At 41.6% G+C, this 15,240-nt stretch overlaps 1 protein-coding gene across 2 annotated transcripts in view; it reads right to left on the bottom strand.

Moving 5' to 3' along the window:
- Positions 1–557: 557 nt before the first annotated feature.
- The window catches only part of wnk3 (WNK lysine deficient protein kinase 3), a 59,225-nt gene continuing 44,542 nt past the window's right edge, over positions 558–15,240 (bottom strand). The window contains exons 12-25 of one of the 2 annotated variants that reach the window (XM_072656535.1): positions 15,039–15,079; positions 14,345–14,477; positions 14,099–14,215; positions 13,904–14,005; positions 13,617–13,662; positions 13,358–13,507; positions 11,211–13,132; positions 10,124–10,376; positions 5,416–5,501; positions 4,590–4,921; positions 3,572–3,801; positions 3,047–3,142; positions 2,743–2,924; positions 558–2,277 (exon numbers count right to left, since the gene is read on the bottom strand). In XM_072656535.1, the coding sequence (XP_072512636.1) occupies positions 1,702–2,277; positions 2,743–2,924; positions 3,047–3,142; positions 3,572–3,801; positions 4,590–4,921; positions 5,416–5,501; positions 10,124–10,376; positions 11,211–13,132; positions 13,358–13,507; positions 13,617–13,662; positions 13,904–14,005; positions 14,099–14,215; positions 14,345–14,477; positions 15,039–15,079 (4,266 nt within the window). In that variant the 3' untranslated portion in view covers positions 558–1,701. The remainder of the gene's footprint in view (positions 2,278–2,742; positions 2,925–3,046; positions 3,143–3,571; positions 3,802–4,589; positions 4,922–5,415; positions 5,502–10,123; positions 10,377–11,210; positions 13,133–13,357; positions 13,508–13,616; positions 13,663–13,903; positions 14,006–14,098; positions 14,216–14,344; positions 14,478–15,038; positions 15,080–15,240) is intronic. The other variant, XM_072656536.1, reaches the window with a different exon arrangement.

Below are 15,240 nucleotides of genomic sequence, written 5' to 3'. Positions count from 1 at the left end.
GTGCACATTACATGACAAATCCCCCAACTGCTGTCATTCTAAAAAATAGAGCACTCTTTTACACCCAAAACCTGCTGTACATAACATTGTGATCCTCTGCCAATACTCATAATGTTAAAAATCACATTCATGGACACAGAATGATTCTGGTCATTCTTCTGTCTATGGTAAATACATGTATCAGGAAAAGTGCTGGACACTTGAAGCACAAGGCCAATAGGCCCACTTGCTGTCTGACAAACTGCTTGGCGTGTCTGGAAAACACTTTTCCTGTTGTTTTTCTGTTTGTTTATGTATTTGCGTTTGCACGGAGAGGTATAGAGTAAACGTCTGTAAACAGTTATCAGGTGCTGTTCAGGTGAGGCATACTAGAACCTCGTAATCTCTGGGGGTGAAAATAGACTTTTGACATAGCTACTGTAACAGCTACTCGAAAAGGCAACATACTGTCTGGACAGCCCAGGTGCAAAGTCTCCCACTCAAAAAATTCACTTGGCAGTTATCTGTTCATCAAAGTACAGAGCAAGATCACATTAAAGGTTTTATCTGATGAGGAGTGTATATATATATATATATATATATATATATATATATATATATATATATATATGTGTGTGTATCTTCTGGTAATGCTGCTCATGTCTTCACAAAGAAAGAAAGCGCAGTAACCTCTTCACAGTTTGGAGTGCTCAGAGGCACGTACATAGCTGTGCAAAAACCACAAATACAAGACCAAGCAGAGTATGCTTCACTCAAAGCATCACAAAAGCTCCTGCAAGTCCTCCTTTTTATGGGATGTGGGTTAATGCTGTAAACCTCAGAGAAGAAGGAGAGTCAGCTAATGAGAAAGAGGAAATACTGCAATTACATTAGCTACCTTAATTTGTATTTAATAGGACACTTTGAATGATCCACTTCAAGATCCATTTAGACAGCCAATCCCTACCAAAGATATCCTATATGAGATCCTTCACCTAATCTAAAAAGGTTTTACTACAATAATCCACGTAAAATAGAAGAACATGCCTAATCCGTGCACAACACTGTACAGACAGTGTTTAGGTTGGCCTCATAGCTAAGGTGATCACTGTTACCATGCTCTGTCACGGAACATGCGGAACTGCTTTATGACCGCCTCGATGCTCGTCGAGACGTATGTTTGTGCTGTATTCTCTTATAATGGCGGCTTACTGTTTAACATCTGGTTGTTGTCTCAGTGCGCATTTCGAAAAATATGTCTTTTAAGCTATACAGACACGCATCACAACAACACAGAAAGATGAATTCAGTTAGCTGTTACTAATTGCACTTTTCATAAGAATTCAAATAGTCCTTTCAACGGAACCGTTGATAAATAAAAAACACAAATCTTTCCTTTTTTTCATATCTCTATATAGGGAGAGTTGAGGTCCAACTGTGTTGGAAATAAATCTCAACAGTGCAGAAACACACAGAGGATATGTCTTGGAGAAGAAAATAAAAAAAGTGAACACACTCACGCACACAAATACACACACACTACATTATTTACACACCCCACACCCGTGTACCCCGACACTCAGAAGCCCCTTTCTAGCTATTAAGTTTTCTTTTCTGTACAAACTGTACATTAGGATTCATGTTCCGCATTCACATTCTCAAAGTGGAAACCTTTTTGACCTCCCTTGCTCTTTGTCACACTCTTTGCCTGTCTGTCATTCACTACTGTCCTAAAGGGAGGGCGGAGGTTGTTGGGTGGAGTTTGGCACTGGTTGTCAGGGCAGATGTGGAGCAGCAGGAGGAGCATGACGAATTCGCGGAGGAGCAGGAGCAGAAGGTTGCAACGGTGACGGCTTCTTGGCTGGTGACTGCTGAAGCTGAGCTAGAGGCAGCAGTGATGCTGGTGGGCCCTGCAGCGCTAATGAGCGTGGAGGAAGGTGCAGTGTGAGGGGGCAGAGATGCAGGCACGCTGGAGGCTGGCAAGCCGGCCACTGGGGCCAGGGGCTGAAGCTGGGTCTGGGACAGAAGCTGTGGCTGGCTCAACGGCAGGGAGCCTGGCAGCAGCTGCACCTGCTGGAGGTGCAAGGGAGGCTGGCTGTACTGTAGTGGCTGGAAAGCCTGGGCTTGCAGGTGGAGGGTCTGCTGTGCCAGAGAAGTGATGGGAGGCTGCGTGGGAGGTGGCTGGGCCTGACCTGCTGTACTGCTGTAGGCGGTGCAGGTCATGGTAGAAAGACTGGATGATACGGGGACATTCTTGGGGTTTAGAGAAGTTGGGGGGAACCAACCCGGAGGCGAAGCCTAAAGACAGGTACACACAATGGCAGACATGCACAATATCCATGTTAAAAACACAGTAAGAACACATAGGACATGGTAAACTATGCATAAATACTCTAAATACCACCAAGTGGTCTGTTCAATCAATGGTACAGATCAATCAATGGTAGATCTGTAACTGGACTTTGCCATACTGCACTGTCCAGTGGAAACATGCCATTATACTAAATCAACATTGCTCAGCTTTGGTTCCTTCTCTTCAGTCTGGTGACTGTCTTGTTCAAACACAGCTAATGCAATGCATAAGTTAATTATAAAAGGATTAGCAGGTGTGTCTGAGCAGGAAAATCACCAAACAGTGCTGTACTCCATTCCTGATTGACCAGAAATGGACAGCCCTGCACTAAATGATCTCATATTTACACTAGATAATCTGAGATCTACTGTGTATTTGCAGATGAAATATTTGCTAAGTAGATGCATTACCTCAGTGGCCTGGTTCCAACCACCTAACTCTTGCACTTGCTGAATCTGCTTGATCTGATTGAGTGAAGGTTTGGGTTGGGTGGGTCCGACAGCCTCTTTCGTCCAATCATCTACGAGTTTGTGCAGTTCATCTGTGAATGTGCTCTTCCTATTGGCTGAACCTTGGGCTGGAGGGCTATGGTCTGATGTAACATCATCATGGAAACATTTTAGCTTTCATTTACATCTGGTTTTCAATGCATAACAAATAGCATGATTTAAGTGAAAAATGAAATTATGCCCATTGGATTGATCACTTCCACACCTCTCTTGGTCGGTGGAGCTGTTTTGTCGGGGTTGCAGTAGGTACGCAGCCTGGTTTGCTCGCCACCAGAGTAACTGCTAGACTGCTGAAGACTCCCTGGGAATGAAATAAAAGATTGGGGAAATACAATGCATATTAGCAAATAAGCTCTGTACTGGTTTTCCATACAAATATGTAGAATTAAATTCCATATAAATGCTCTTCCTATTTAACATTACATGTATTTAACCAACAACCACATTTCTCATTCGTTTTTTCTTAATTTAAGGTTTAAGGTTTATAATTTTAACTCTTAAAAGTTTATAACTTAACATTAACTTGATTAGAAAACTCATGTTTTCTAATCCTGCTCCTGGCCCAAAACACCTTGTCAAATGTAGGTAGACTGATGAGTTAGATTAACATCAGGAGTGTTGAGAAAAGTAATAGTTAAAACTGTGCAAGACAGTGGGTCCCCAGGAAAAGGATTACATAGTAGTCTAAAGGAACCGAAGACCTCATAAATTAAAATGACATTGCCAGTACCTTGGTGTGTAATGCCATTGTTGTCCATGTGAGAATGAGGACGGGGGCGTAGCTTGGTTTTGGCAGGGCGGGGTCGGCGAGGAGAGATGGCCAGGGGCGCAGTGGGGAGCGGAGGGGTCCGGGACAGGGGCAGCGGCTGCCGATGATCTTTGAGGCTGCGCAGCTGGCGATAGAGGTCCTGCAGTTCTCGGTTCTGCTGTGCCTGTAGGGACACCACCTCTTTGATGTGTCTGTAAAAGAGCAGGAGCAAAAATGTCAGGGAGGGAGACAGTAACTAGACTTGAAAGATAGAGAAGATTGAAAACTAAAATTTCAGCCATCACAGACTATCTTTACAAGCAGCCCATTGGTTTTATATTAAGCTACCACAGCCAATTCAGTGGATCTGGACATATTTTGATGGATCAGGTTTCAGTTGTTATAAGTCTAATCCATCCTCTGGTCATTTATTTCTTTGCCAAATGCAAAGCATTTTATGTTTAATATGAAGCTGTATAGAAGCCAAAGACCCATGACTGTGGCCATAGTCATAGTATAAAACAGTTACAATAGGTAGGTATTCCATAAAACAAGAGCCATCGGGGTGTGTGTTATTCTGCACATATCAAAGATAATGTGATTTCTCTGCAGCATTATAAAGCAACATCAACAGTGAGCAGGAGATAAATTATCATCCACATTAAACACACTATAAAATAGGCATGTATGAATTGTGTTGTTTTAAAACGCACTCATACTGAATTTGGGAAAACTGCATTGGTCAATTCCAATTTAATAATAATTTACCTTATCGGTTTCAGAAAGCCTGAAAGTATGTTTTTGAAGAGCAGGAAAACTTAAATATCATGATGGGGGTGTTTCACATTGCACACATTGTCAGACTACACTTATATAGATGTAAATGGCCTATATTTTTAAAGAACTCCTGGTTAAGTCCAGTTTCTTAGACCAACTATTAACATTTCCGGGCTATTTTGTTCATGTAAGCGTAGCTACTGAGACCCTTTTGTTTCCTCACTTCTCCCTTAGCTTATGTAGCTCCCTCCTCAGGTCCTCATCCTCCACCTCGCTCTCATCATCACTGCTGCCCATCGGAGAGTGTGTGTGGCTGCGTTGGGGATGGTGGCCAGGCACTGGGGTTCTCCTCTCGTCTTTTTCTCCTTCCTTCGCTTTCATCCTCCTCCTCTCCCTCTCCAAGTCTGGAGAGACAGGGGAGCTGTCTGTGAGCTGCTCCTCTCTCTGCTCAGCCTGTGTGATAGAGAAGCGCCCCACTGTCCGGTGGACACCTCCCTCGACTGGAGCTACCCCTGTTGGAGCAGGTGGATCTGCAGGCTGTACCACTGGGGTAACCTGGAAAAACATAAACGTATACAGCACTCTGCTGGTTCTATATAGTCTATGTACTACAAGTGATTCTCAATTTAGTCCTCACACTCCGAGTGTAGACCACCTGGTGAGCCGTGGAGGCTGGTTTATTAACCACTGCATTATAGTACCATTAATACAGGTTTTAGCCTTCAAAAAGACCAAACAATGGATAATGTAAAATGTCTAGTAAGAATCAATAAGGTTTGGTAAAACTAAGCTCAAAAAGTCAGCAAACTTTATTCTTTTGATTAAATTTCCAACTAAATAGAGATAGAGAAAAACGGAAATTAATAGAAATAATTTGCTTGCAAATGAACATCCCAAGACTTCTCGCTAAATGTATGAGCCTAAAGACGTTCTCTTTACCGCCCTACTGAGTACTTAGTGTTTAACCGCCATCATAGGATAATGCATATTTGCGTTGAGTATGTTTCTGGGCTTAAGTGTAACCTAATATAAAGAGGATGGTGCAGGACCTGGAAACGTCCTCTGCGTGAGCAAGGCTGGACATTCGAGGGCGTCTCTCTCTCTTCTCTCACTCCCTGACTGCTGGAGTTTCCATCTGTTCAGAAGTGGAAAGAAAACAGGGAGGCACGAGGACAAGGCCGACACAAAATCAGATGACACAGAAAAAGCCGGGTAAACAAGACACACAGTCGGACATGAAAACAAACAAACAAACAAACACATAAGACATAGAACAACAAACCAGAAAAAAGGGGACACATTGAAAATTCCACAGACAAGACACAGCACACAAACACAGGGAACCAGAGTTAACAATCACTGAACCACAACACACACTTTCAGCATGAGATCTGTTGCTAATAAGCTACCATGCATGTGTCTATGAGATAGTAATAGTGCTTAGTGTAAGCTTGACCAAACACAGTGTAACATCTGTGCTCAGAAAAAGTTCCTCCTTTGACTAAGTCAAAGTCAGTGAAAATGAGTGTATGTATACATTAAGAAGATTACCGACCTCATACAATGTGTCATGCTGTGAAGATGCATGGTGCAGTGGGATATGGGAGTGAGGGAAAAGCCTGAATATAAAAATCTCTGATAAAATCAGTGTATGAGATGCAGGCTGAGTACAAGTGTGAGTTATGAATATCAGGGAAAATGTGCAACCCATTCCCTCCCCTCACAGTCACACATACACACACACACTCACATTCATGCATCATACATCAGGTGCTAATATCAGCTGTAATACCACTGATGGTGGCAGTGGATGTGGATGTCTATGGACATTACAGATCTATAGCGTGTTTACTGTGTGTATATGGATAAACTGAATCATTCTAATTCATGTCCAATTGAAAAGCAATGGTACTCCAGTCAGATACTGTGTAAATGATCCAGTACCACATATACACACATATACATTCTGAACATATACAGGATGCTGGGATATATATGTTCATGTTGTATATGGAATAACAGGTATACACATAGCTCTAATGTTTATTGGTGGTCCTAATATATATAAATATATATATGTAGACATGCAGAAATTTTACAAATAAAACAAACAGAAACTTTTCAAAAGCCTACCCAGGCAGCAAAGAACAGGATATCATTTAAAGCTGTGATGATGTGCTAAAGAACTATTAAGGATAGTTTATGGGCTGTAAGCATTTTTTAAGTCACAACTTTTAAAGAAATTATCCTACCAGAATAAAATGCACAATCTATAAGTTATATAAATCAATATCAGTGACATTACCTGACTAACTCAAATTTCTCTACATACTAAGTAGGGCTGGGTGATATGGCCAAAAATGTCAGAGCATTTTTTTTTATTCTGACGGTTTCACAGTATATCACAGTATTGTTTTCTATGACTTGGACTTTCTATAGCTTTGTAGCTATTTTTGTGTCAATAGAACACAGAATAAAATTTTAAATACAAAGGGTTTGCTTGACCCTACACAATTCCACAATATCTAAAGATGTCTGCATCAGTCTACATAAAACAGCTACAGAATGTAAAGTGTTTTTTTGTAACTGCATTATAGCAAAAACACGACTAAACAGGGGCTTGTTTACTACAAAAACGCATTTAACAACCAAGCTACATTTCAAATATCAAATATTTAGTATTTAAAACTCTGAAAGATCTGCAATTTTCAACATCACTGCAGCATGGTCCAAAAGGCTAGGTGTGTGCACGCTCATGAGTGTATGTGGACAGAAAGAGAAAAATATGAGCAGAGAGAGAGAGAGAAAGAGAGAGAAATGTGAGCAGAGAGAGATTTGTGAGCAGAGCTAGAGAGAGAAAGAAATGTGGGCACAGAGAGATGTGAGCAGAGCTAGAGAGAGCAAAGAGCAGAGATAAAGAGAGACAAATGTGAACACTGAAAGAGATATGTGAGCAGAGCTAGAGAAAGAAATGTGAGCACAGAGAGAGAGAGAGAAAGAGAGAGAGAGAGAGAGATATGTGAGCAGAGCTAGGGAGAAAGACATGTGAGCAGAGAAGAAAATGTAAGCAGATAGGGAAACATATGAGCAGGGAGAGAAATACCAGCAGAGAGAGAGAAACAGAGGTGTGAGCAGACAGAGAGAGATAGAAGATAAAGAAATGTGAGCTTTAGAGAAAGATACGAGCAGAAAAAGAGAGACAAATGTAAACTCTTGCTAGAAATACGTGAGTGCTGACTTTACGCAGGGCTAAATGTCTTCCTGCTTTTTGTTGTAAACTGCGGTGTTACGCTGTGTAAGAAACACGGACTGTAGGACTAATTTTAAACAGTTTATACTCTGTGCCACCATACCACCCAGCACTACAGAATGTAGTATGCACGCATGTATATGTAATATATAATACTTGATTTTACTACAGGCTTTAGGTTTAAGATTTAACTGCTGAAAAACAACATTCTGAGATAATATGCAAAGTAATCAGTTTTACATCTGACACTGTCAGACAGTGCTTAAGCCAAAGACTAAAACTCTATAAATAAGTCACATAAAACCTATTGAGCTCACCTATTGTGCCAGACTATTTTTCCCTGTAGCAAAGGGTTTGCACCTGCTCTGTTTTTTCCAGGTGTAAAGGATGAAATAAAACTTTGTTTTATTTTTTATTAACTGATTAATGAGACAAAGTGGACTGGATAAAGCAAACCTGAGTTGCCTCGAAAATCAATTCAAAGCAAGCTTAAAATACAACGCAGGTGCAAACTTTACAGTGTCTGGCCCACGCAGTCTGACCACTGTGCTGGCGTCCTAGTCAGCAAGCATGCTTTGGACCAGGGCGGCACTGGCCCTGTTGGATGGGAGGCCCAACTGTGCAGGCAGGTGAGGGGTGGACAGGGTGGGCTAAGCTTGGCATTACTGCACTATAAAACAACTGGACGCTTACACTTTCCTGTGCTCTTTCTAGTCTCCACTGTTCTTACCGCTGGGTAACCCATGCAAACAAATAAAAAGAAGCTACAACATAAAATCCATGTAAGCAACGTAAAAACAAGCGATGCTAAAATGTCAAATGTATTGCTATAAAATAATGTAGTGGTATCAGTACAGACTGAGACAACGACAATCACGTCCCTAAGACAGAGGTGGAAAGTAATGGGTTACTGCTACTCTTGTCACAGTACTTGAGTACAATTTGTACTAAGCAGAAATAAACCAGTACATGAGTTTATATGCTTTAATTATTTTACTTTGCTGACAGTTGTAATAACAGTTTTATAAGACATTAACTAGTGAAAAAGTGTTCCTCTCAACTCGTGAACCAGTTGGAAGAAAGCACAATTAAAATGGAAAATATTAAGTTCTGAAAGCAAATCAAAGCTGCAAAACACAAAATTGGTCCATTTGTAATCTATATTCATTTTGATTTGGTCCTGCTGAAGTCTCTGCTTTTTACAACTCACAAAGTACCCTTAGCTAACCTTTTCCTTATGCCATTCACATGATAGCTCTTTATATTAGACACATGTTTTATTGTAAGTACTTGGGAAACTTGGGCTTAATTTAGCTAATGTAACTTAACATTTAAGGTGAAGTATGGGCAGTACGGATGGCAATAAAAATCATATTAGTAAGCCAGTAACTATGCGATGGAAAAGTAATTAACAGTAATTTAAAAAGAACAAACATTTGTTTCCTTACACTTGCAGCTCAATAAGTTACAATATGTAACCTAAAAAGCTTACCTAGTATTTTTTAAGTTGAGTAAAGTTGTATTTTTACACCACTTCAGTTACAGTTGTGTTTACAGTGGATTTCTGTGGTTTCCTATCATTGCACTTATTACATATACATTACACTTATTACATATACATGAATCTGTGAATGCAAATGTATGTATAGGTATAGTTTGATGTGGGTTTTTCAGAAGAGATTTGACTCAAATAGTTTCTCTCTTTAGAACTGTCAGTAGAATTGTTCAATGTACCAATGTAATATTCTAATATTGTAACATTTGTTTATATACTAATGCAGGCCAAATTTAGTCCCTTCCAATTTTAATCCAACAGAAGAAAACTATATAGCATATCAAATTAATCACAACTATAGATAAGAGTTTAAAAAATTATAAAAAAGAGTAGACAGGGTCTTTAAGAAATAATCAATATACCCTGATTATGACTGCTACCTAATCACTGGTGAATTAGTGAAGTAAACTGATTATTCATATGAATTAAATATGAAGGGAGGTAGCCTTGTAAAATCTTAGGTCTTCAACAAAGCAATGTATAATTAATGTACACTAGCAAAAAGTACTGTGACTAGTTTCAGAACTCAAGCTTTTGCCCATTTCTGCTTTAGCTGTATAGGTGATCTCCAAGAACATAGCCAACTCCCAAATATTTTAATTAAATAGATGCAACTGAACATAATTTCTCAAAATTTTCAATAAGCTTTGTACTTGCTATACATTTTACAATTACTTATACTCAAGTATATTATCATTGCAGTAGCAGTACTTGTACGAGAAAATTTCTAAATGTTTTCCACCTCTGCCTTTTGAAAACAACTATTAGGATTAATTATTAATTATTAATTATTAATGCTAAAAGTACTTCTTAAGACAATCCCTATCTAGCAAGGTAAGGGTCAGCTACATGTGCCATGTTACTTGTATTCTAAACATTCAGTTATCGTCCTAGCCCACCCACACCCCTCACTCGCTCTCGCTCTCTCGCTCGCGCTCTGTGCAGACGCTACCTTGCTGGACTCGGGGCTTCTTGAACAAGCTGGCGGAGTGGCGCAGTTTGCACGCCCAGCTTTTGAATTTGCGAGTCCAGGATTTCTTGCTAACAGGATTTCTGATACTAGGACATGTCAGGTTTAGGCCAAAATATCCACCTCCTGCATTGTGTTGATGCTGCTGTCCGGGCTGCAGAGGGATGGGCTGCTGGGAGGGGGGAGGCCACAGGACATCTCCAGGGGCACTGCTTTCAGAGAGGGAGGGGGCAGCCTGGATGCCGCACAGGGCAGGGAGTAGGAAAGGGAGATGTGGAGATGTATCAGAAATACAGTGATGGGGAGGTGCACACAGAGCAATCAACAGGTTAGTATAGGAATAGAGTTGTACAGTGATTCACATTACGCATGTAGTAAACATCAGCTAACATTCTGAAATATGCTAATAAATAAATAATAAAATAACATTTAATTAATGGAGTAACCGAACCATAATATCAGCCATAATAAAACTAAATGTGTGTGTGTGTGTATTTGTACTTTTTTATTTATACTTTTACAGCTTTACAGAGTGATCAAGTGCAGAATTATAATAGAATTTAGAAATAATAATAGAATATAATACTATATAGTTTAAATCATGCCAATCTTGGAAACACCCTGCATCAGAGCAGCCGCATTAAAGTTCATGGACCAGACTAAAATACGTCTAAACACATCAAACCCATGACAAACTGGCATTTCTTCTCTGTAGACCTGCTTTGGATCTCGCTAAAGACAAGTTTTTACACAAGGACGTATTTGATTATCTCTTCATGATCTCTAAATCAGAACAGATAGTTCTCAGATGCATCTGCCACTTCTAACCCCTCGATGTACACATATATCAATTACCAAGATGCGTTTTTTCCTGTTTTATAAAATGAGGGGATGTGTTGCCAGAAACTGTCCTTTTAATAAGCTAATCCAATCTGAAGAGGGCTTATTAAGAGAACCGAACAAAAAAAAGTGCAAATGAACAAAAACAAACATTAAATTAGGTTAAATAAAGTGAACGCTATTCAGTTTAGCATCAATAAACCTGTACAGATTTAAACGCCCAACTTACAAGGACTGTAGGTTCACCGGGTGGAGGCGGAGGCCCAGGTGCAGGCTCTTGTTGGGGGGAAAAGAGAGAGCAAGGAGGGGAGGCTGAGGAAGCAGGCTGGCGCTCCACAGCAGTGGAGGGGGCTGGAGCGTGCTGGGTCACATCCTCCTCTCCCATCTTTTCCTTTTCTCCATCTGGAGATGAAGAAGAGGAGCGGGGGGTGGTGGAAGAGGTGGTGCAGGAGGAGGAATGTGGAGAAGTGTCTGAGGAGGAGGCTGGAGGAGGTTGGAAAGTGGAAGGCGGCGGTGAGTGGGAATCATCACCGCCAGCGGAGACAGATGCCATGGCTGAGGCAGAAATGGGTGCGTGTGTAGCAGCAGAGGCAGAGCCTGCTGAAGTGACCCCACTGCCACTGTACTCCTGATACAGCAGAGTCCTCAGCTTCTCATCCAGTGTTTTAATACGATTGTCCACAAAGTCAATTTTTGGGGGGCCCTCACTGTCTGATTCTGCTACCGAGGATGGCTGGGCGGGAGAGGGGGTGAGTACGTGGGTCAGGGCAGGCAGCGGTGTCTCCAAGAGAGGGAGAGGGGGCAGAGAGACATCAGATGAAGGCTGGACAGGAACAGACTGGCTATCCTCTGTAATGCTGGCCTCGCCAGTGGAGAGCTCTGATTCGGACTGCTGGAAAGATGGCTGCTTCTGCATAGGCGGTGGCGCAGGTTGAGAGGGTAGCGTGTCCTGTGGCACCTGCTGTACCATCGACTGGGGGAGTGTTTGTTCAGCAGGTACCTGCTGTGCCATCACAGACTGAACCTGTGCTCTGTGTTGTAAGGGATCTTGTGTTTGAAAGCCTTGCTGCGCTTGCATAGCCAGCACTGTAGAAGGCTGCACCATATCCTGCTGCACATATTGCTGCATGGCAACTGCCTGCTGCTGAACCATGGTCTGTGGATGCATTTTCTCTAGGCTGGCCTGCTGTTGGAGAATGTGTGACTGCAGATTTACAGTTTGCTGACCTAGTGGCTGTGGTGAAGGTTCAGGCTGTCCCTGTTGGGGTATGTTCTGTAGTGCCAACTGGTGACCTGGATGTAAGTGAGATACTGGATGCTGAGTTTGAAAGGACAAATACTGTGCATTCTGTTCAAGGGCTGTGGAAAAACTGGCGTGTGCTACAGGCTGGTGCACTGTCTCCATTGGCTTAGGCTGTAGCAATGTGAGCTGTTCTGTGTGCGTAGACGGAAGCAGTGATTGTTGAGTTAGCTGATGCACTGATGGCTGCACTGTCTGCTGCAACTGTTGCTGCTGCAGTAGAAGTTGCTTCTGCTGCAGCTGAACTTGATCAATGTTGGCCATTGCAGGCTGCATTGGCTGAACATCTACGAGCTGTTGAAGTGGTAGGCCTTGCTGGAGTATCTCTGCCTTTTGCACTGTTGGCATTACAGACTGCTTTTGTACTTGGTCACCATGATTTAACATGGATGCTGAAGGGGGGCTCTGAACAGAAGAGCCAGAGAGAGCCTGCTGGCTTTCAGGCATGCGATGAATAACAGCAATACCATCCCCAGCTTTTGAATCCATGGAGGCAGCAGTAGGAACAGGCTCAGTCACTGGGAATGGTGCAACAGGAAGGGCAGAAGCCAGATTGGGCCCTATGGCTTGCATGGTGGTAGCAGACACGTTTCCAGCAGTTGGATGGGGGGTAGCTGCTATGTCTTGAGAAGCTGGAGCAGCTGCTGACACTGGGAACATGAGAAGACTTGGTGGGGCAGAGATAGAGGAGTCTGTGGCACCAGCATCAGGAACAGAGGCAACAGTGGCCAAGGTTGGGACAGACACAGTAGAGCCAAGAGGAGATGATACTGAGTGCGGAAGTGAGGAACATGGGGGAGATGTCAGTTCAGACAGGTTGTCTGATTGCTGTGAACCCTCATGGTCTGATGCTACAGAAAGCATGTAGAAAAGGTTATTCTCAATAAGGATACATCATGACCAATCAATATTGAAATAAAGTAATTTTTAACACAAAAATAACAAACAATATCAAACAGAGTTACAAAATCAATGGTCCTGGCATTTGAAACTGCACATCAGTCTAAATATTATTATTTATTATCCTAAATTGATCTAAATGCTATTCCAGAATAGACACCGCTGATTCTGAGTACCTCTCTCAGTTTCTGTGGTTTTGGGGTCTTGGCTCTCCCCTCCTGGAGGTGTGGAGGCTCCTTGGTTGGGGTGAGTGTCGCGATGACGAATTGTCTGGTTAATAAAGAATCTCCAGCGACCCACTGGTGAAGACTGAGGGGCAGAGTCCACTAAAGGGTGAAGTGAAAGGGGAGGAATTCAGTGAATGATCTGTGTAGGCAACTTTAATTAGTGTAATCCCATTATTAGAAACCAAGCAAGACTAAGAAAGACACTCACTAGTTGAACTTGGAGTGCTCACATGTAACTGCTCCATTGATCCAGTCTGAGAGAGGGAGAGAGAGAGAGAGAGAGAGAGAGAGAGAGAGTGAGAGAGAGAGAGAGAGAGAGAGAGAGAGAGAAATATGGAAATAACATGGAAATGTAAAGAACCAATTGCAAACAACTAACAGCCATAAATCATTTCATCATAAAATAAACATGTAATGTCTAATAAAGTATTAACATCAATTTAGTGTAAATTGGTCACACATGGTCATGGTTTCATGAGACAAGAGCAGTCAGACCTGTGATTGAGTGCTGAGAATCTCTTGGGCTTTTTTCACTATACCCATCAGGTCCTCTACAAATTTTTCTTTCTCTGAGTCAAGGACAAAGTCCTCCTCCACCTACACAATAAGATTGACACAGACTTTATAGATCACAACAAGTCAAAAGTTAAAGAAATATAAAAAACACAAATTAGATGCTACATTTCATACCATATAATCAGCTATGTCCTCAGGAGCATCTCCCTCAATATCAAACTTGAAAGTAACCATTTTGTTACTATGGGTTTCAAGTTGGCACTCCACCATGTTGTCTCCAGTGTTTGATACCTACAAAACGTATTAACAGTATAGTTTGTTCAGTGTTTAGTAAAGTATGTCTTTCCTGCTTTAGCTGGTCAGGTGTGATTGCTTGTTGTACTTCCTGCAACACTCAGATGATGAAGAGTTAATGCTCACCTGCAGCATGCCTAGCTGAAAGTGAGTCGTTCTCTCAGGCCGCTGGTAGGAAGATCTTCTCTGAGACTTCACTCTCTCCAGTTTCCCATTGACCAATAGTAACTGAGAATCTTCTCCGTTGGCTGGAGCAAAGCTAAAAAAAAGTTTTAAAGCAAATCAGAATACCACATCCAACAGACGTTATACTGCAGAAAACGTATTTGCTCAGGAGTATGAAACACTTTGAGCACACTCTAAACACCACTTGCTCTAGTTTGCAACCCATTTAGGATGACTTGCCATTTAAATGACTTCAACTGCAAACTGGCTCATTTTAATGGTGGAGTATACAGATCAACTCGAAGTGTATTGTGACTGACTAAAGATAAGGAAGGAACATAAATACATTTTAGAAGCACTGAAAGTTCTGACTGAGGAGGTGAGTGCTGGTATAAACAGTGTCACGAGATAAAATACCTATTCACAAAGCCAGATAAGCTGCAGCTCAGTGGTGGCCTTGTGTCAGAGTGCAAAAAGGCTTCTGTGCACATGGTGATTAAGCAGCTATTTTGTGCAAGCAAAACATCGACAGCATTAGTGCCACTGAAACATTGACAGCATTAGTGCCATTAGTTCCACATTTAGAAGATGTAGCCTGCACTGTCGGAACAGAATGAGTTGCAAAAACGAGGAATGTAAGTGTGCAAAACCATACCCTGATGAAGAATGACGGTTGGCGGACTGGTTTGCGCTCTCCTGGTCATTTAGACAAAGAGACAAACATATATACAGAAAACACCAAATACAGAACAAAACAGAAAATCAGTTTTAAATAAACAATAAGTAAATCGTGCAAAGGAATTAAGGAAAGGCCTGAAAAAAATCAAGTAAAACAACCTAGAAATAGCAAGCTTGAT

This window comes from Salminus brasiliensis, chromosome 14 (genome assembly GCF_030463535.1).
Source record: "Salminus brasiliensis chromosome 14, fSalBra1.hap2, whole genome shotgun sequence".
Lineage (NCBI taxonomy): Eukaryota > Metazoa > Chordata > Actinopteri > Characiformes > Bryconidae > Salminus > Salminus brasiliensis.
Note: the sequence above shows the minus strand (reverse complement) of the source record. Positions and strands in the feature narration are given on the sequence as shown.